The following is a 15020-nucleotide window of genomic DNA, read 5'->3' as shown; positions in this document are numbered from 1 at the left end:
CACATGAAAAATAGAGTCCACTTTGTTTGTGCAAACTCAATACCAAAGAAAACTCTCAACATATTCTCAGCATATAGCATTCATGGTCTCTCTTAACACAACTGCAATTATTTTTGGTAATCAAATAAACTAATGGGTAAGATACAGTACCCGCATCATTTTATCATGTACACAACTTGATGTAAAACAGTTACAATAATAATACTTGCAGATGGTATAGAGAACTAGCACAAAGTGAGGCAAGGTCATTTATTCCAGTTTTAGCCTTACAACTATTTCCACACAATGCAGACTATTGGAAAAAGTGGAACTTGCAGAGTTTTCCTAGAGCTCGTCCATTAAGCTAACAGGGTTGCTACAGATGCGAGGCACAACTTTGTCCAAACAGAACAATAGAACCTAAACAAAATGAACAAGTTCAACACAATTTATCTCAGGCTGGTAGTGTAGAAGAAAACCTTCCACTTTCTGAATCAAATACTTCTGGAATCTTTGGATACAAGGCATTTACTTCTAAAAGGATTGTTCTCATTCACAGCAAAGAAAGTCAATTTTGTTGATTAGGGAGGCTAAGAAAAACTTTCGTGAGAAAAGAAAACGAGGACTCCCATTGGCATTTATGACTGAATGTGATCGTAACAAGTTTGGTAAATTTTCTACAGTAAAGTTTCATTGTCTTGATTTTGGTCCAGGTTGGAAATGACCAAAAACCACCAACATGCTTCCCTTCTGACAAATGGCTTGCATAGAGCAATTTCCAAGGTGCTTCTCCTGTATCAACCCTGTTTGTGTAGATCTGTGCTCATACCACCCGCATGGTAAACAGGAAGAAGGAAGTTATTCAAATCTTGCAAAATTACGCACTGGGGGACTCAAAATCTAAGGATCTAAGGTTTATACAACTTGTACCAAGACTATGTATTATTATTTAAGTGCAATATGACATGCACAAAGAGATTAAAATATATAATGTAATATAAAATTGTGACATTTTCAGAAATCTGAATTTATCCTGAAAATCGACACTCTAGACAGTCCCTCAATCTCTGGCATTGAATCTGCACAACAAAGAGACCACGCCTATTATAACCACTCACACTTTCATTCCGCACTTCTCTCAACCTCCTTTCTTTTCACCACGCCTTCCTTTCCCACACTCTCCAGTCCAACCCTCAGTTCTCCTCCCTCTCATAACTAGAGCAGACCAGACACAAAAACCTCCCACCTCACCAGCCCCTGGTAACTGTACCTGCTTTCAGCTGGCTCAGTGTGTCCTTGTCTTTCAGCATTTTCCTGTAATTGCGGCTCGGCTTCCTTCGGCCATTATTTTTCCTACCCTTTCTATAATTTTTGCCCTTTTTCCTCTCTGAGAAGAAGCAAAGGCATTATACAGTTATGTAAGGCAAAGTATCTAGGGTAAGCCCTGAAAAAATATGGTTCAGGTTAAACAAAGCATTTTATGAACAGCAAATGAAGTTATAGAATAGAGATGTAGAGGACAAGTGAGGAGAAGATGATTAATCCTAAATAAATATCACTACAAGAAAACACATTTAAAAGCTTTCCCTCTGCAGTACCACAGCTTTGGGCAAGACAACAGAAAGAAACAATGGTAGGTGGGTCATCATGGTAGAATCAGATACTCATCAAATTATCAGAGACAGAGAAATCAGTATTTCTCTGACTGTTGGTACATTTTTATCAACTTTTTTTTTTGCATAGAAAAATTCTCCTTTCATTGATGAACACACCTTTTGAGGTGAATTTTTCTTTAAAATGTTTAAAGCTAAGAGAAAGTTTTTTTGTTGAACCAGTCTGAATATTCAGCTTTAAAAGTCACCAAACTTTGCGGGTCATTTTCTTGTTAATTTCATGTGTAATAGCAAGTAAACCCCCCACCTTCCTAAATTGCACATATCTTGACTTCTATGCAAGATAGATCAACATTAAAACTTCTTTTAACAAGTTAAAAAAAAACCCCAAAACCAATTAATTTGACACCAAGAACTCCATATGCCCCAAAGTTTGTGAGCACCTGATTCCCCCATGCTGCCACAAGTATGACAAAGACAGATGGAAGCACAAAGGAGAAACGCTTGAAGAAAGAAAGACAGACAGAAAAATAGATAAAGAAACATATACCAATGTTTTCATTATTCCGACTTATGATTTCATGAGAAGCATTGAGTTTATGCACAATTGTACAAAAGTATGCAGAGATCACATTTGTTTGAGAAGCCACAAGACTAGCGCAAATACAGATCTATTGGTATTATCAAGCAACAATTTGCACATCAGTATTATCTATCAAATATCCCATATTTAGCACTAACACAGACAAAAGATGTCAATCTCATATATGTGTCTGCCTCTGTGACATGGTATATATAGCACAGAGTACGTGTGTGAACGATCTGCATGTTAGTACTCAAGTAGTGGACAGTACAAGGAGACACACAAAGACTTTGATGTAATTTAAAAAAAAATCTGCTTCTGAACCAACAGGGTTTCCATTTTGAAAGCCAACAGACTCCATATCATCTTCTATCCCAATACAGATTACAGCAGAAAATAGTTTTATAGATAAGACGTCATGGTTGCGGCACTCATAGGACTTATTTTTGTGTTGCAAAACTTCATAACATTTTTACTAAAAAACAACAAAAACAACAACAAAAAGCCCCCTGAAGTCTTTGTTGTGTGTAAAAAAAAAAAAGAGACAAAAAAAAAGGCTTTGGGCAAAGACAATTAAGTGTACCTGAAATTTTAGTGTGAGACAGAAGTGAAAAATGACATAAAAAGTCAAAGAGAACGTCGAATGGCACAAGTAGTCGGAGAAAATGAACTGATTGGATTTTATCGTTAGTGTCTTTTCACAGGTGAGAGGATCACATCACAAAACATAACAAGATTGGGGCCACAGAAAACACAAGCATATTCAGACCTGACGACAATGTGAAACACCACATGATTAACTCACCGCCTACCCACTGTATTTTTCAATGCTAACCTCAGTGTACCCAACATTTCAATGAGTATTTTCAAAAATCACTGTGACCCAACCAAGGTAGTCACAAATAAAGCTGTGGTAATAATACTATTTTTAAACAAAATTCTGAAATCGGAAACTGCAATGGCTGCAGTAGAGGTAGACAGATGAAAACAGAACTTTGATCACAGATTATGCGGCATGGGTAGGAGGTGAGTTTAAATTGTAGAATTTGTTCCCCAAAACAAACAAGAACGTTGAAATTGAGTTCAATTAATTAAACAAACAAATTCCGATTCTTGAAGTGCATGTGTGCTTGTGTAGTTTGTGTGTTCGAGTAATGTGTGTATTCGTATACATACGAGGTCTGTCTCAGAATAAAGTTTCCCTCCTCAATTAAATCAAAAGTACGCGACCAACAGCCACTAAGTGTTGTGACATCATGATGTCAGGTCTGAGAAATCTTCATGCCAAATTGCAAGTGCATTGGTTAACACATCATAGAGCTGTGACGTGTCAAGTGAGGTGTTCTTGTGCACTTTGTCCAAGGCAAATCAGAGGAAAATGGCTGGGCAAAATATTGAAGCAACCTTCTCACACTACGAAGTTCGAGTTGTGATCAAATTTTCAACTCTTCTCGGCAAGTCTGCAGTTGAAACCTATGGCGATCTTTGCAAAGTAATAGGGAATAATGCCCCATCAATTCAAACAGTAAGAAAATGGATCAGACAGGTTGAACGTCGGAGGTCTGACATGAAAGATGAAGCGCACACTGGGAGGCCCCCAGTTGTCATTTGTGGTGACAGTTTAGAGAGAACCAAAGCTGTTTTGGAAGAAAATACGAAAAGAACATGCAGGGAAATAAGTGAAATAATTGGTATGTCCAGTGCAACAGTTCACCAAATATTGACCAACGATCTTGGCAAGAAAAAAAGTCTTGAAGAAGGCATCACCCTGCATCATGACAACGCTCCGGTTCACAAGTCCAGAGTTGTGACCGAGCTTCTTGAAGGATACTCGTAGGAACTATTGGAACACCTGCCCTGCCCTATTCGCCTGATCTCTCCCCATGTGACTTTCACCTCTTCTCTAAGGTAAAAGAAATGTTGCGAGTTCGACGAATTGAGAACGAGGGCCAGATTCAAGAGGCTTTGAGAAAAGCACTCCGGACCTTGGACAATCAATCACTGACCACTGTCTTTGACCGCTGGGTACATAAAAAGGAGAAAAGTCTGGAACTTGATGGTTCCTACGTTGAATAGATACAGTATAATCCACCTATGTCGACAGACGATGTATCGACATTTTGACATATTGACATATTTTAAAAGTACAACATTTTTCCTTCAATATCTTAACTTAACAATTTCTCTTGTATCGACTTTTTTTTCCTCCCACTATGCTTTATCGACATGCTTCCTAGGTACCTGACCAAGCCCACAAACATAAATGGGGGAAAAAGCCAAGCTAACAGTCAACACATTAGTTCTTCATAAGGTCCGCATACCCGCCAAAGTAGCCTATTCGACACACCAGGTTTTAGTAGGTCATGTAGGGCCTACACAGTGTAGTCTCCAACACAGTATAGTGCCTCACAGATGTGAGTGTCTCGCACGCTGGGCATCACCTCCCTACCCCAACTTCCGATCGCTCACTGGCAAGTGCCATGGTCAGTGAGTCATGCCTCGCCTTTCTTTTTTCCCCAGCAAGCAGCCTTAAACAGGCCTTACAAGGATGCTTCAACGAAGTTTGCGCTGCTGTGTTGTGTGCGCCTCGCCTTGCTCAGTCTTTGGTACCATTACTCCAATCCCCCCTCCTCTCTGCCTCTTGTTAGTTTCACTGTGTAGTTGTGTAAAAATCAAGGGAAGCAACCAGCTTAAAAAAGTAGAGTTGTCTTTTTACCGCTGACCTTCCCTTGTTTTTTTCTCTTTGGCTTTCTATTTTCATTTATCGACATCAAATCTACTTCCCAAAGCATGTCGATATAAGCAGATTATACTGTATTTGAATACACTTTTTGTTGATACCAAATGCAAGGTGATTTATAATCATATGTGAAGACAGCATGACAGGGGAAACTTTATTCTGAGGCAGACCTCGTATGCAGGCAAACGAATTTGTATGTGCATATAGGTGTGTGTTTCAGTGTGTCTGTGTGAGTGCGCGCGCGCGCGCGCGCGTGTGTGTGTGTGTGTGCATGTGTGTGTTTACTACTGTGTGGCGGTGTAGCTTGGGGGGAGGTTGTGGTGATGCAGGGAGATGTAAGGATCAGAGATTCATGACATCTTCATGCTTCATATGCTGCTGAAAGAGAAGAGCAAGCTTGGAAAAGGCAGCATTACAATCAGCATTTGTAGTCAAAAGAGGACCAAAAACAAGGCAAAGCGCAAATAAGCTTAAATACAAAAATCTCCTCCAGCTCCATGCTACTTATCAAATTTGTATAAATTCACATTGCAAGAGAAATATACAGTCCAGCATCCCAAACGTCTACTTCTACTCTCACAAAGCTTTGCTCTCACGAGACTGAAGCCAAAGTCAAAGAGTCATATTTTCTTAACATTATCTCCACAAAAAAAGCAAGGAGACTGCCACTTGACGGAGATCACTGAAGTTTTTGAAAATGCTTATCATAGGATAAAATTTCCAAAACATATACAACGCACAATTCTAACAAAACAGAAACTCACTACTTGTGAACAAACACACACACACACAAAAATCCAACTCCAATACAAAATTTTCCAAATATCTTTGCAGAACAAAATAAGTCATGGAAACCAAGACAAGTATTGATAGCAGCATTTAGACTGAATATAAATATGGCCACTAAAGTCTACTTTTTCCCTTTTTACTTCTCCAGCTTCTTTTAATTTTTAGATCCCCTCTCTTATCTTTATACTGCATTTGAATTATAGAAGGCCTAAATGTAGCCACTTTGGTAATATTCCAAACATTTCAGGAGAGAAACGAAAGTCACAAGGCTGTGGCAGAAAGCAGGTAGCCCTGGGACTAGAATCCTGTTCTATACCTCGTGTTCCAAGTCCATATTAAATTTTATTTTTTACACACCTTTCGAACACACTGCACAATGATATATTACAAGAAACTTTACAAACTGACGTGTTACAGGCACTTTATAATGGTTATACTAGCAGAAACCCTCTTAATTTCCTTCTTATGAGAAAAAGTAGGTCAACACATCCTTTGTCTCTTAAAGTATAGAAAGTGGGAGAATTTGGCCTATGAGAATAAATATTGTTATCACAAATAGTTCCGAAACTGTTTCACCTTTTCCTTGTAATGTAGTGTTTACCTTGAGACTGAATGTGAGTAATGTTATGAGCAGAATAGACTAATGTGGCAGTGGTTAACCAGAGAAAAGGTACCCTGTTCCCTCAGTGACTCAGTGCTTGTTAGCCAAAGAGAAAAACTGAGAAAAAAAATTATAATAATAAAAATAATAATAGTCTATCCATAGACCTCGCTACTGTGAAAAATACATCTGTCTCAACAAATAAAAAGCAACCCAAAAAGTCTCCGTCATTGGCAGTCTCAGGAAAATAAACCTAACCCACACAGCAGGTGTGAGAGGCGGTTGTTACCCTTGTCGCAGTTCCTGCCGTAGAAGCCAGGGCTGCACATGCACTGGCCGGTGACGTGGTTGCACACCTTGTGAGGCTCACAGGAACAGATGCCCTGACAGCTGGGGCCGAATCTACCTGGCTCACACTCTGAGCAGGAAAAAAATTGACAAGAGTTTGTAGATAATGTGACGTCAGAGGGAAAAGACACTACACCACTTGTAAGTCACCATCAGGGGAGCACGTCCATCCAAAAACAGAAGTGGCTTGACAGTTTATGATTTTGAGAAAAATGAAAATAAAAACTTTTGACGCTCAGCTTGTCTATAGTTATGTATGCTTCTAAATTATGGTTGAAAACCACTATTTCAGAATTAGATACACTGTTCTGACTTTGACACAAGAAGGATATAGGCAGGAGTAGTGTAACAAATCAATAAAACCACAAAACTCGATAACGTCAGACATGTCTCTCACTTTCATAATTGGTTGCACTGATTCTAAGTGTTTTACATTCCCATCGATACTATTCAGATCATGTAGGAGGTGGGCTGCTTCAACTATGCCCGTCAGGACCAATCCAATCTGAGCCGGACACAATATCCCAGCAGACAGATGAAGATACTCTTTCACAGAGCAAGTACTTGAGAAAACAGTCTTTCATCACAACTGAAATTTTTTCTTACTGCGTTTACTATTCTGACCCTGGCTTTTCTTAGTGTCCATCACTTTTGATTCTGGTATTTTTTAACTCCTTTCCCCATTCTTGATTCTGTTTTTTTTTTTTTTTTTTTTTTTTACTACATTCACCACTCAGACTGGAGTTTTTGCTAATAAGTTCACCACCGACTTTGGTTTTTCTTACTGCGTTCACAACTGTTTCCTGTGAGCCCAGCAGGACATTCGCAGCGCCCATCCACATGGTAGCATGGCTGCCCGTATTCACAAGTACACTGCTGGCTGCATCCAGGACCAAACAAGCCTTCAGGGCAAGCTGATGAGGAAAACAGAACAACAAATTTAAAACTGAGACAAGTTTTTAGTGAGAAAGGACTTGGCTGTGACGCCTGAGCAGAAGAAACATTAAGACTGAGATAAAAAACAGAGGTCATTTCAATTGGCCTTGTGATCAGAATTAAGTACAAGCAAAAAATGATGCTCATGTTTTAACAACTGCCCAAAAGTTTAAATTTTCCCCCAAAGGAGGATTATCCTCAAATACTCAAATATATTTTTTAAATGGGACAAACTAATAATGATGGATTTTCACAAAATTTCAAATGATGGTAAACACTTAAAAAAAGAGGGCAGAATGCAATGAATAAGGTTGCAATTCAAAAATTGATGGGCAGTTAGAGACTCACATTGTTCACAGCGGTCGCCAGTCCAGCCGTCCCTACAGCTGCAGCTGCCATCTTGAGTGTCACACTGCGCCCCATTCTCACACTGGCAGATGCCCTCACAGTTCTTGCCGAAAAACCCCTCAGGACAAGCTGGGAGAGCAGATAACAGCTTGTAAACAAAGACAGACATGGATCTACTCCTAGTTTGTTTTTCAGTAAGTTAAAAATTCCCCGAGACACAAACAGGCCATTTCAAAGGCGGAGCACTATGCCCAATTAGCACCACATTTGTGTCCCTACGCGGTGGAATCAGGTGCTTGTCAATTTTTGGGCATGTGGAGGTATTGGCATTACATTAAAGTTTGTTCATTTGTCTTGCTTTTGAAGATAAAAGACCACCAATTTATCTTGAATAGAACTCGAGATATTTGTGATTTCAGGAGATGAAGGTAGTCTGGTTTCAGAGGTAAATTTAGCCAGAAAATGGCTGCCAAACTTTGGTGACGTCTTATGCTTGAGAGTTCTTGAAAACTAAGAATTCAAAAAATTTTGTTCCTTTGATCAATTTTTCGGAGTAAAATCCATACTGGAATGTGTTTTCATATGGACAGAAAAGGTGTTCAGCCAAAAAACAAAAATTAAATAAAAATTTCCATACCGGCAGAAAAATGGCGGTTTCTTCAATTTAATTATTTTGATGAGCGCCTGATTTCACCACGAAGCCTCACATTTGAAATTGTCTAAGACAGCCTCCCATTGTTGAAAAGAAAAGTGGCTGTCTTAGACAAGAGGCTGTCTTGCACAGTGTCCTGACAGTGTAAAAACAAATGCAAGGGGGAGATGGGACGTGTCCGTTTATACAGGCGATTGTCTTTAACAGATGGCCGCAAGAAAGGTTTCGACTGTAGCTGTAAAGCATGCTGTAGAGCATGGATATGAGCTTTATAAATGCAATTTTCAATATTAATTATTTTAATGTGGCTGTCTTACTCCTCACCGACATAATTTAGATCATTTGTGAGCAGGCTGCCAGTAGGTCTCGGCCAACACAGGCTGAGAGGGATGCAAAATCCCAGTGAAAAGACAGAGATACTCAATAAAATTCCCACAAGGGAATCGAACTTGTTCCACCAGACACTTGAGCACTTAGCACTAGTGACCAAAACAAAGAACACTTAGTCTAGTGCTCACATGAACAAGGAAAAAAACCCAACATAGGTATCACGCACATGTACCTGGGGACAGCTGGCTGTCCATTCACTGTGGGGGTATCAGCTTTCACTCCGGGATACATATTTTGGAGACATTGAAAATGACCCTGTTAAAGATTCAGAGAGACCTGCTGTACTTACGCTTGTCACAGCGGTAGCCCTTGTACCCTGCCTGGCACACACACTGGCCGCTGACACGGTCACATGACTTGCTGTTGACACACTCGCAGCGGTACGCACAGTTGGGGCCATAGAAACCTGGCTCACAGGCTGCAGAGGAAAATTGGTTTACTTGAAGACGAAGATCATATATGATCTATTGAAAAAAGTACCCAAGACCTCCTGTGGAAAAAGCAGAAGGAAGTCTGAAGCTAACTCCCTTTAGCCCCTTTGTGACAGCTCCAATACACCATACGTTGAACATTGTGATCCAAGATGCCAGCCTCTCGTACAATGTATGTCCTAAAATGCACCTGAATCTTACAATGGTTCTATAATAGCTTTGAATGGAATTTTATTGAAAAATTAATGAAAGATTCAAAATATGTGATAAAGAAAATGTACAAATTACAAAAATCTTGCACTTTGAAAGGGACTGCAAAATTACAGAAACTGCTTACCATCCTGGCAACAAAGATGGTGTGCAGTTTCTTGAAAAAAACCTTCCATCTTGAAGGGGCTAAGAACTTGGTTAGGGAGATAAAAATAACCAACAATTTTTTTCCCCAGGGTTTCGGCGACACCCGTATACTTGATGGTACAAAATACTGGCTGGGGATTCTAACACCATTATGCCCCCCCCCCTCCCCCACCTAGCATGTTATCTTCAAATTTAAAAAATTGTATTCAAGAAGTAAAATTTTGTGCAGTTTCATGTTAACAAAAAACCCCCATGAAAATGTTATTTTTTACTTTGACAGTTATAAGGCACAATATTTTAAAAGCTACATTATCTATAAAAAGTTTTCAGTGACTAGGTACCGCAAACTGGCTGTGCGCCCCCGTGGCGCACTGTCACGGAGACCAAAACCCATATTTTTACCCTCCTAAAACACTGTGTGATCATGCATACACACAGACACTTGATATATCAGAAGAAAGGAGCTTTTCCTTTTTTAGTGGTGTTATTTATTTGAATCAACGATTCTTTTGAAAGCAAAAACTTGCGGGATAAAAGACAACACTATCGAGGTTTTCACTGTAGCGGCCGCACGTTTCGTGTATTGATTTTTTGAGTGACCTCGGTTGAACAGGAACGGGGAGTGTATGGTATTAAATACTGCAATCTGATTTGTCGATATTTCAAGATGAGAAGACGCTCTTTCCGGTGATATATTTCTAAAGACTGTCCTTAAAGAATTAATAGAAGAGATTTGCGTGTGAAAACTTTCGGTGTTGTTTTTTTTATGGAACCAGTGATCGGACTGACTACAGAAATATATCGACAAAAAGCCCATTCATTCCTCTTCAAGAATAACACAGCCATTATACGCAAATAAATACCGGACGCTCCCTGTCGGCTCGCAAGCAGGGTAGCATCGCCCCGGTTTAGTATAAATTCTCTCTCCTTCCCTCCGCGTTGCCGATAAGCCGGTGGCCGCGAGTGTTGATTTTAACCTCCTCTTGTATTTCTTGCCGTTTTGGTCAAAAAGCCATGTTTACGTCAATAAATTTCCATCTTCTGGTTGTTTGATAGCCCTGAAAAAAATTGGGCTTGTTCTCTATGTGCATAGGTGTGTATCTACAAGTTTTTTTGAATGTCCATTCAAATTCAAGAATGTTGTGACATCTCAAAGTGCAGACATTTCGCAATAAAAAAACTAAAACATTTTTTTGCAACTTCAGATGTTCATAACTTTGTTAAAAATGAAGCTATAGGTATAAATTTGGTATCAAAATGCTGAGAACGATAAATTCCTTAAGGTAGTGCAGTTAATTATGAAATCAGAGGACTTTGAAATTTCAGTTTGTGGTACTTGTGTGAGTCTAGAACTTGAGTCAGAAGCTACCCACCTTTCTCACAGGCAGCCCCCTCCCATCCAGCGGTGCAGTTGCAGACTCCGTCCACGGGCTGACACGTGCCACGCTGCATGCAGAAACAGCGGTACATACAGTTCTGGCCGTACATTCCCGGAGGACATGCTGAAAAAAAACACACATAATACATACCCGTCATGTAGAGGACATTCAGGAAAATGACTGTGATCGTATCGTAGACTGCGACGTTTACAGTATAGGTATACAGAACAAGGTCAGGAGCCCATAGCCACAGAGATCTTCTATTTACACACATAAATTTTACAGTTGCATCAACTCTATGACTACAGGATATTCTGAGAGGAGAAGAAAGACAATACATGTATATGCCTCCATCTTCCTTTCTTTAAAAAAATAGATATCAGACATGAAATGGGGTGTAATAAAACATTTTCATGTATAAAGAGATAGGTCAGGAACTGGTATCTACCAAAAACTTTGGAAATGATACGAGAATTGAAAGGCTATTCTTATAGGGCAGAGGACATTTTAAAATTTTCCTTATGACCAATTTCTGAATGCTTGAAAATGAAAATAGGCTAAGAAATAATAAAACGAATCCAAATTAAAACCTAACAGCTTGCATAGAGAATGAAAAAAACAAAACAAATTCCATGGCAAAAAGGAAATGTTCAACCATTGAACAAACCCAGAAGCACCCCCCCCCCCCCGGGTGGTGCTACTGACTGAAGTGCCTTTAGACCATTCCCAAAGGGGGACATTAACCATGTTCTTATGCACAGTAGAACTATAATTGTAAATGGGCTGATTCATCAGTGTCATGCTCATAGCTGTGCCTGAACTGCAACAGGGAACAGGGAACTGCTGGTTTTTCTTTCCTAATCCTTACTATCATCATTTTTCCTCTACTTCTTTTGTATTGTCACACTGTTGTGACCCGCTATTTCTAGGGTGCCTTGATAGTCGAAGCAGACTTTGTGCTGTTGAAGCTAGAGAGGTGAGCAGAGTCAGCCTGATTCCCTGTAAGGACTTCTCTGTTGACATCCACCCCTTGGCGCTCATATGACCTTATGCAGCTGTGAACACCGTAAAACCTCTACTAAAACTAAACTAAAACCCAGATGGGAAAGAGCTAATCTTCCTCAAGTGAAAGAAAACTGAAAATGTTCAACCTCTGTACAAACTCAGTTGAGAAAGGGTTAATCAATCTCCCCGTGGTGAGAGACACTCACGATCTTCGCAGCGCGCCGACCTCCATCCTGGCCGACACAGACAGGTCCCAGACACAGGGTCACAGGTCCCGCCATTCAGACAGTCACAGGTGAGCTCACAGTCCGTCCCCCAGAAGCCCTCGGGACAGGTGTGCTCACAGGTGGAGCCCATGCTGCCCGCCGCACAGTGACACGCGCCTGACACAGGGTCACACCTGGTCGACAGTCAGACGGAGTCACAGCGAGACAGAGTGATAATGACATAGAGTGACAATGAGTAACAGCATGACAATGACACAGAGTGAAAATGAATAACAGTGAGACAATGACACAGAGTGACAATGAATAACAGTGAGACAATGACACAGAGTGAAAATGAATAACAGTGAGACAATGACACAGAGTGACAATGAATAACAGTGAGACAATGACACAGAGTGACAATGAGACGGAGTCACAGCAAGACCGAGCAACAATGAGTAATCGAGTGACAAAGTGACAATGAAAAATGCTCCTAGAGTAAAGCTGCAATAAAACAAGTTGTTATGTAACAATACATTCTATTATATGGGAAACTCAAACCAGACCACAAGCTACACAAAGGCAAGTATAAGACACAGCTTATAAATACTATTTTGCAATATTTCTTTAACCAGAAACTGTTTTTATGAATCAATGTAAATATCATGTTCTTTACTGACCTAGTTACATAATCCTTTTAGTTTTTGTCTGCCTGTATGAAAACCATGGGTGCTGTTATGTGAGGATAAACGTATAAAAACGATAGCTACATTTATATGAGGACTAATGTATAAACATATAAAAACCATGGGTAAGGTTAAGTGGTTACTTATGAGAGGACGTATGTATAAAAACTATGAAACTATGGCACTGTTTATGAGACTTAACATTTAAAGAACATGGATCCTGCTATGCAAGTGCTTACCATGGGTACTATTATGTGAGGGCGTATGTACAAAAACAATGGATGCTATTATGTGAGGGCTTATATATAAAAACCATGTGTAATGTTATGTGGGGACTTACGTGGCTCCATTTCCACACGCACATATACTCTGGCACTCTAGGCCAAAGAAGCCATCTGGACATGCCTTCTCACAGTAGCGGCCCCTCCAGCCGGCCGCGCACATGCAGGTCCCACTCACATGGTCACAGTCGGCTCCGTGCTGACACAGACAGGTCTCACTGCAGCCTGCTCCATATTTGCCTGCAGGGCACTCTGTGGAATGCATTCGTTATTTAGTACATTAGGATTACACTCAGTACTGTACAGGGGATAACCACTTCGTTTGATGAGCTGAAATGGACGAGAAAATTAAGTTAACTCATTCTGATCACTCCAGACTTATCCAAATGGCAGTGTGTTGAAATTCTCTTCAATATGGCTGCAAGGAAATGAAAGGTGCAAGGTACACAAATAAAATTTCGCATTTCTAGATGAGCTTCCACTTTAAGATCATACACAAGTTGAAGTCAATCATTTAGATAAAAAGATCTTTGATTATGAGCTGGAAATTATTTGCTGTATGTATTCTGGCAAAAAAAAAAGGAGTTTCTAAAAAAGTAACAAATATACAATTTCATATAGTCTACTAATAGATAGAGCTTGACTTTCAGAGGTTTTTGATTCAGATTTTCTCCGATCCTTTCCAGGGCAAGGAAAACCAGGTTGCTTCTACCTGAAAAGAGGCCCTCTTATGAATAGGATCTTGTAACACTTAAACTACTACACAAGTAAAGTGTCCACTTACACTGGATCAGCATCTGTTGTGTAGCAGTTAGGCACTTTCTCATCGCAGGAGACCCAGAGTTCAATTCCAAAGTGGGAAGAATTTGTTTTCTCAAGTAACTTGGTCTTTCTACCGGGAAATTATATCCCTCCCGGCCTAATTTGACCCTGACATGCAGAGTCAAAGCCCACTTTTTAAATGATCTAAATTGTGTTGATGAGGGTGCAAAAACTTCTAAATAAAAAAATAAAAACAAGTAAAATGTCCACTTACTCTGGTCACAGGCTTGACCACGCCATCCTGGGGCACAGATACACTCCCCAGAGACCGGGTCACACTCGGCACTGTTGTAGCAGTCGCAGCGGCTGGCACAGTTCTCGCCGTATGTCCCTGGGGGACAAGCTGGACACGAGAAGTGGGTCAAAGAAGGTTAGACATGGGGTAAATGAGTAAACATAGAATAAAAGGAAAAATTAACTTAAGTTGTTGAGATGTTTCTATCCTTATCCAACCAACAATGTTTTCAACATAGCAGTCACACAAAAACCAAGTTGAATGGCAATAGTCTTGTCAACAAATTCAAATCATCTCAACGTCTTTGAGCCAAATTCCTAAATGTGGCTATTTATTCCAGAAGGAAGGTGTGTATTCATGAGTGCGGCAAACAAAGGAATTTTTCTCCAAGTAGCTTATGTGGGAACCATAGAGGAACATGCTCAAATAAAAAAAATATCAACAAGAACTCCACTTTCATAACACAGATGCTTATCTCAGCTTTTCGTAGTTAAAAAAAAACTTTATCAAAACCTCCCCCCTCCCCCCCCCAAAAAAAATTTACAAAATGTTTCAGTAACTGGAATTTTAGTACACAAGACAAAGTTAATTATGCTAAACTGAGGACACAAAATAAGTAACAAACATTTCTACCATAAC

General features: G+C 39.9%; 1 protein-coding gene across 1 annotated transcript in view; it reads right to left on the bottom strand.

The window, feature by feature from the left end:
• Positions 1–15020, bottom strand: part of LOC101848617 (multiple epidermal growth factor-like domains protein 6) — a gene marked incomplete at its 5' end in the record, with an annotated part of 158990 nt that overhangs the window by 18869 nt on the left and 125101 nt on the right. The window contains 9 exon segments of the mRNA XM_035972725.1: positions 1250–1366; positions 6595–6723; positions 7439–7567; positions 7938–8066; positions 9269–9397; positions 11141–11269; positions 12358–12551; positions 13384–13576; positions 14361–14489. Coding sequence (XP_035828618.1) covers positions 1250–1366; positions 6595–6723; positions 7439–7567; positions 7938–8066; positions 9269–9397; positions 11141–11269; positions 12358–12551; positions 13384–13576; positions 14361–14489 — 1278 coding nt within the window.

The sequence above is a fragment of the Aplysia californica genome, unplaced genomic scaffold (assembly GCF_000002075.1).
Source record: "Aplysia californica isolate F4 #8 unplaced genomic scaffold, AplCal3.0 scaffold00814, whole genome shotgun sequence".
In the NCBI taxonomy this organism is placed as follows: domain Eukaryota; kingdom Metazoa; phylum Mollusca; class Gastropoda; order Aplysiida; family Aplysiidae; genus Aplysia; species Aplysia californica.
The sequence above is the reverse complement of the archived record's forward strand: the minus strand, read 5'-3'. Positions and strand labels throughout refer to the sequence as shown.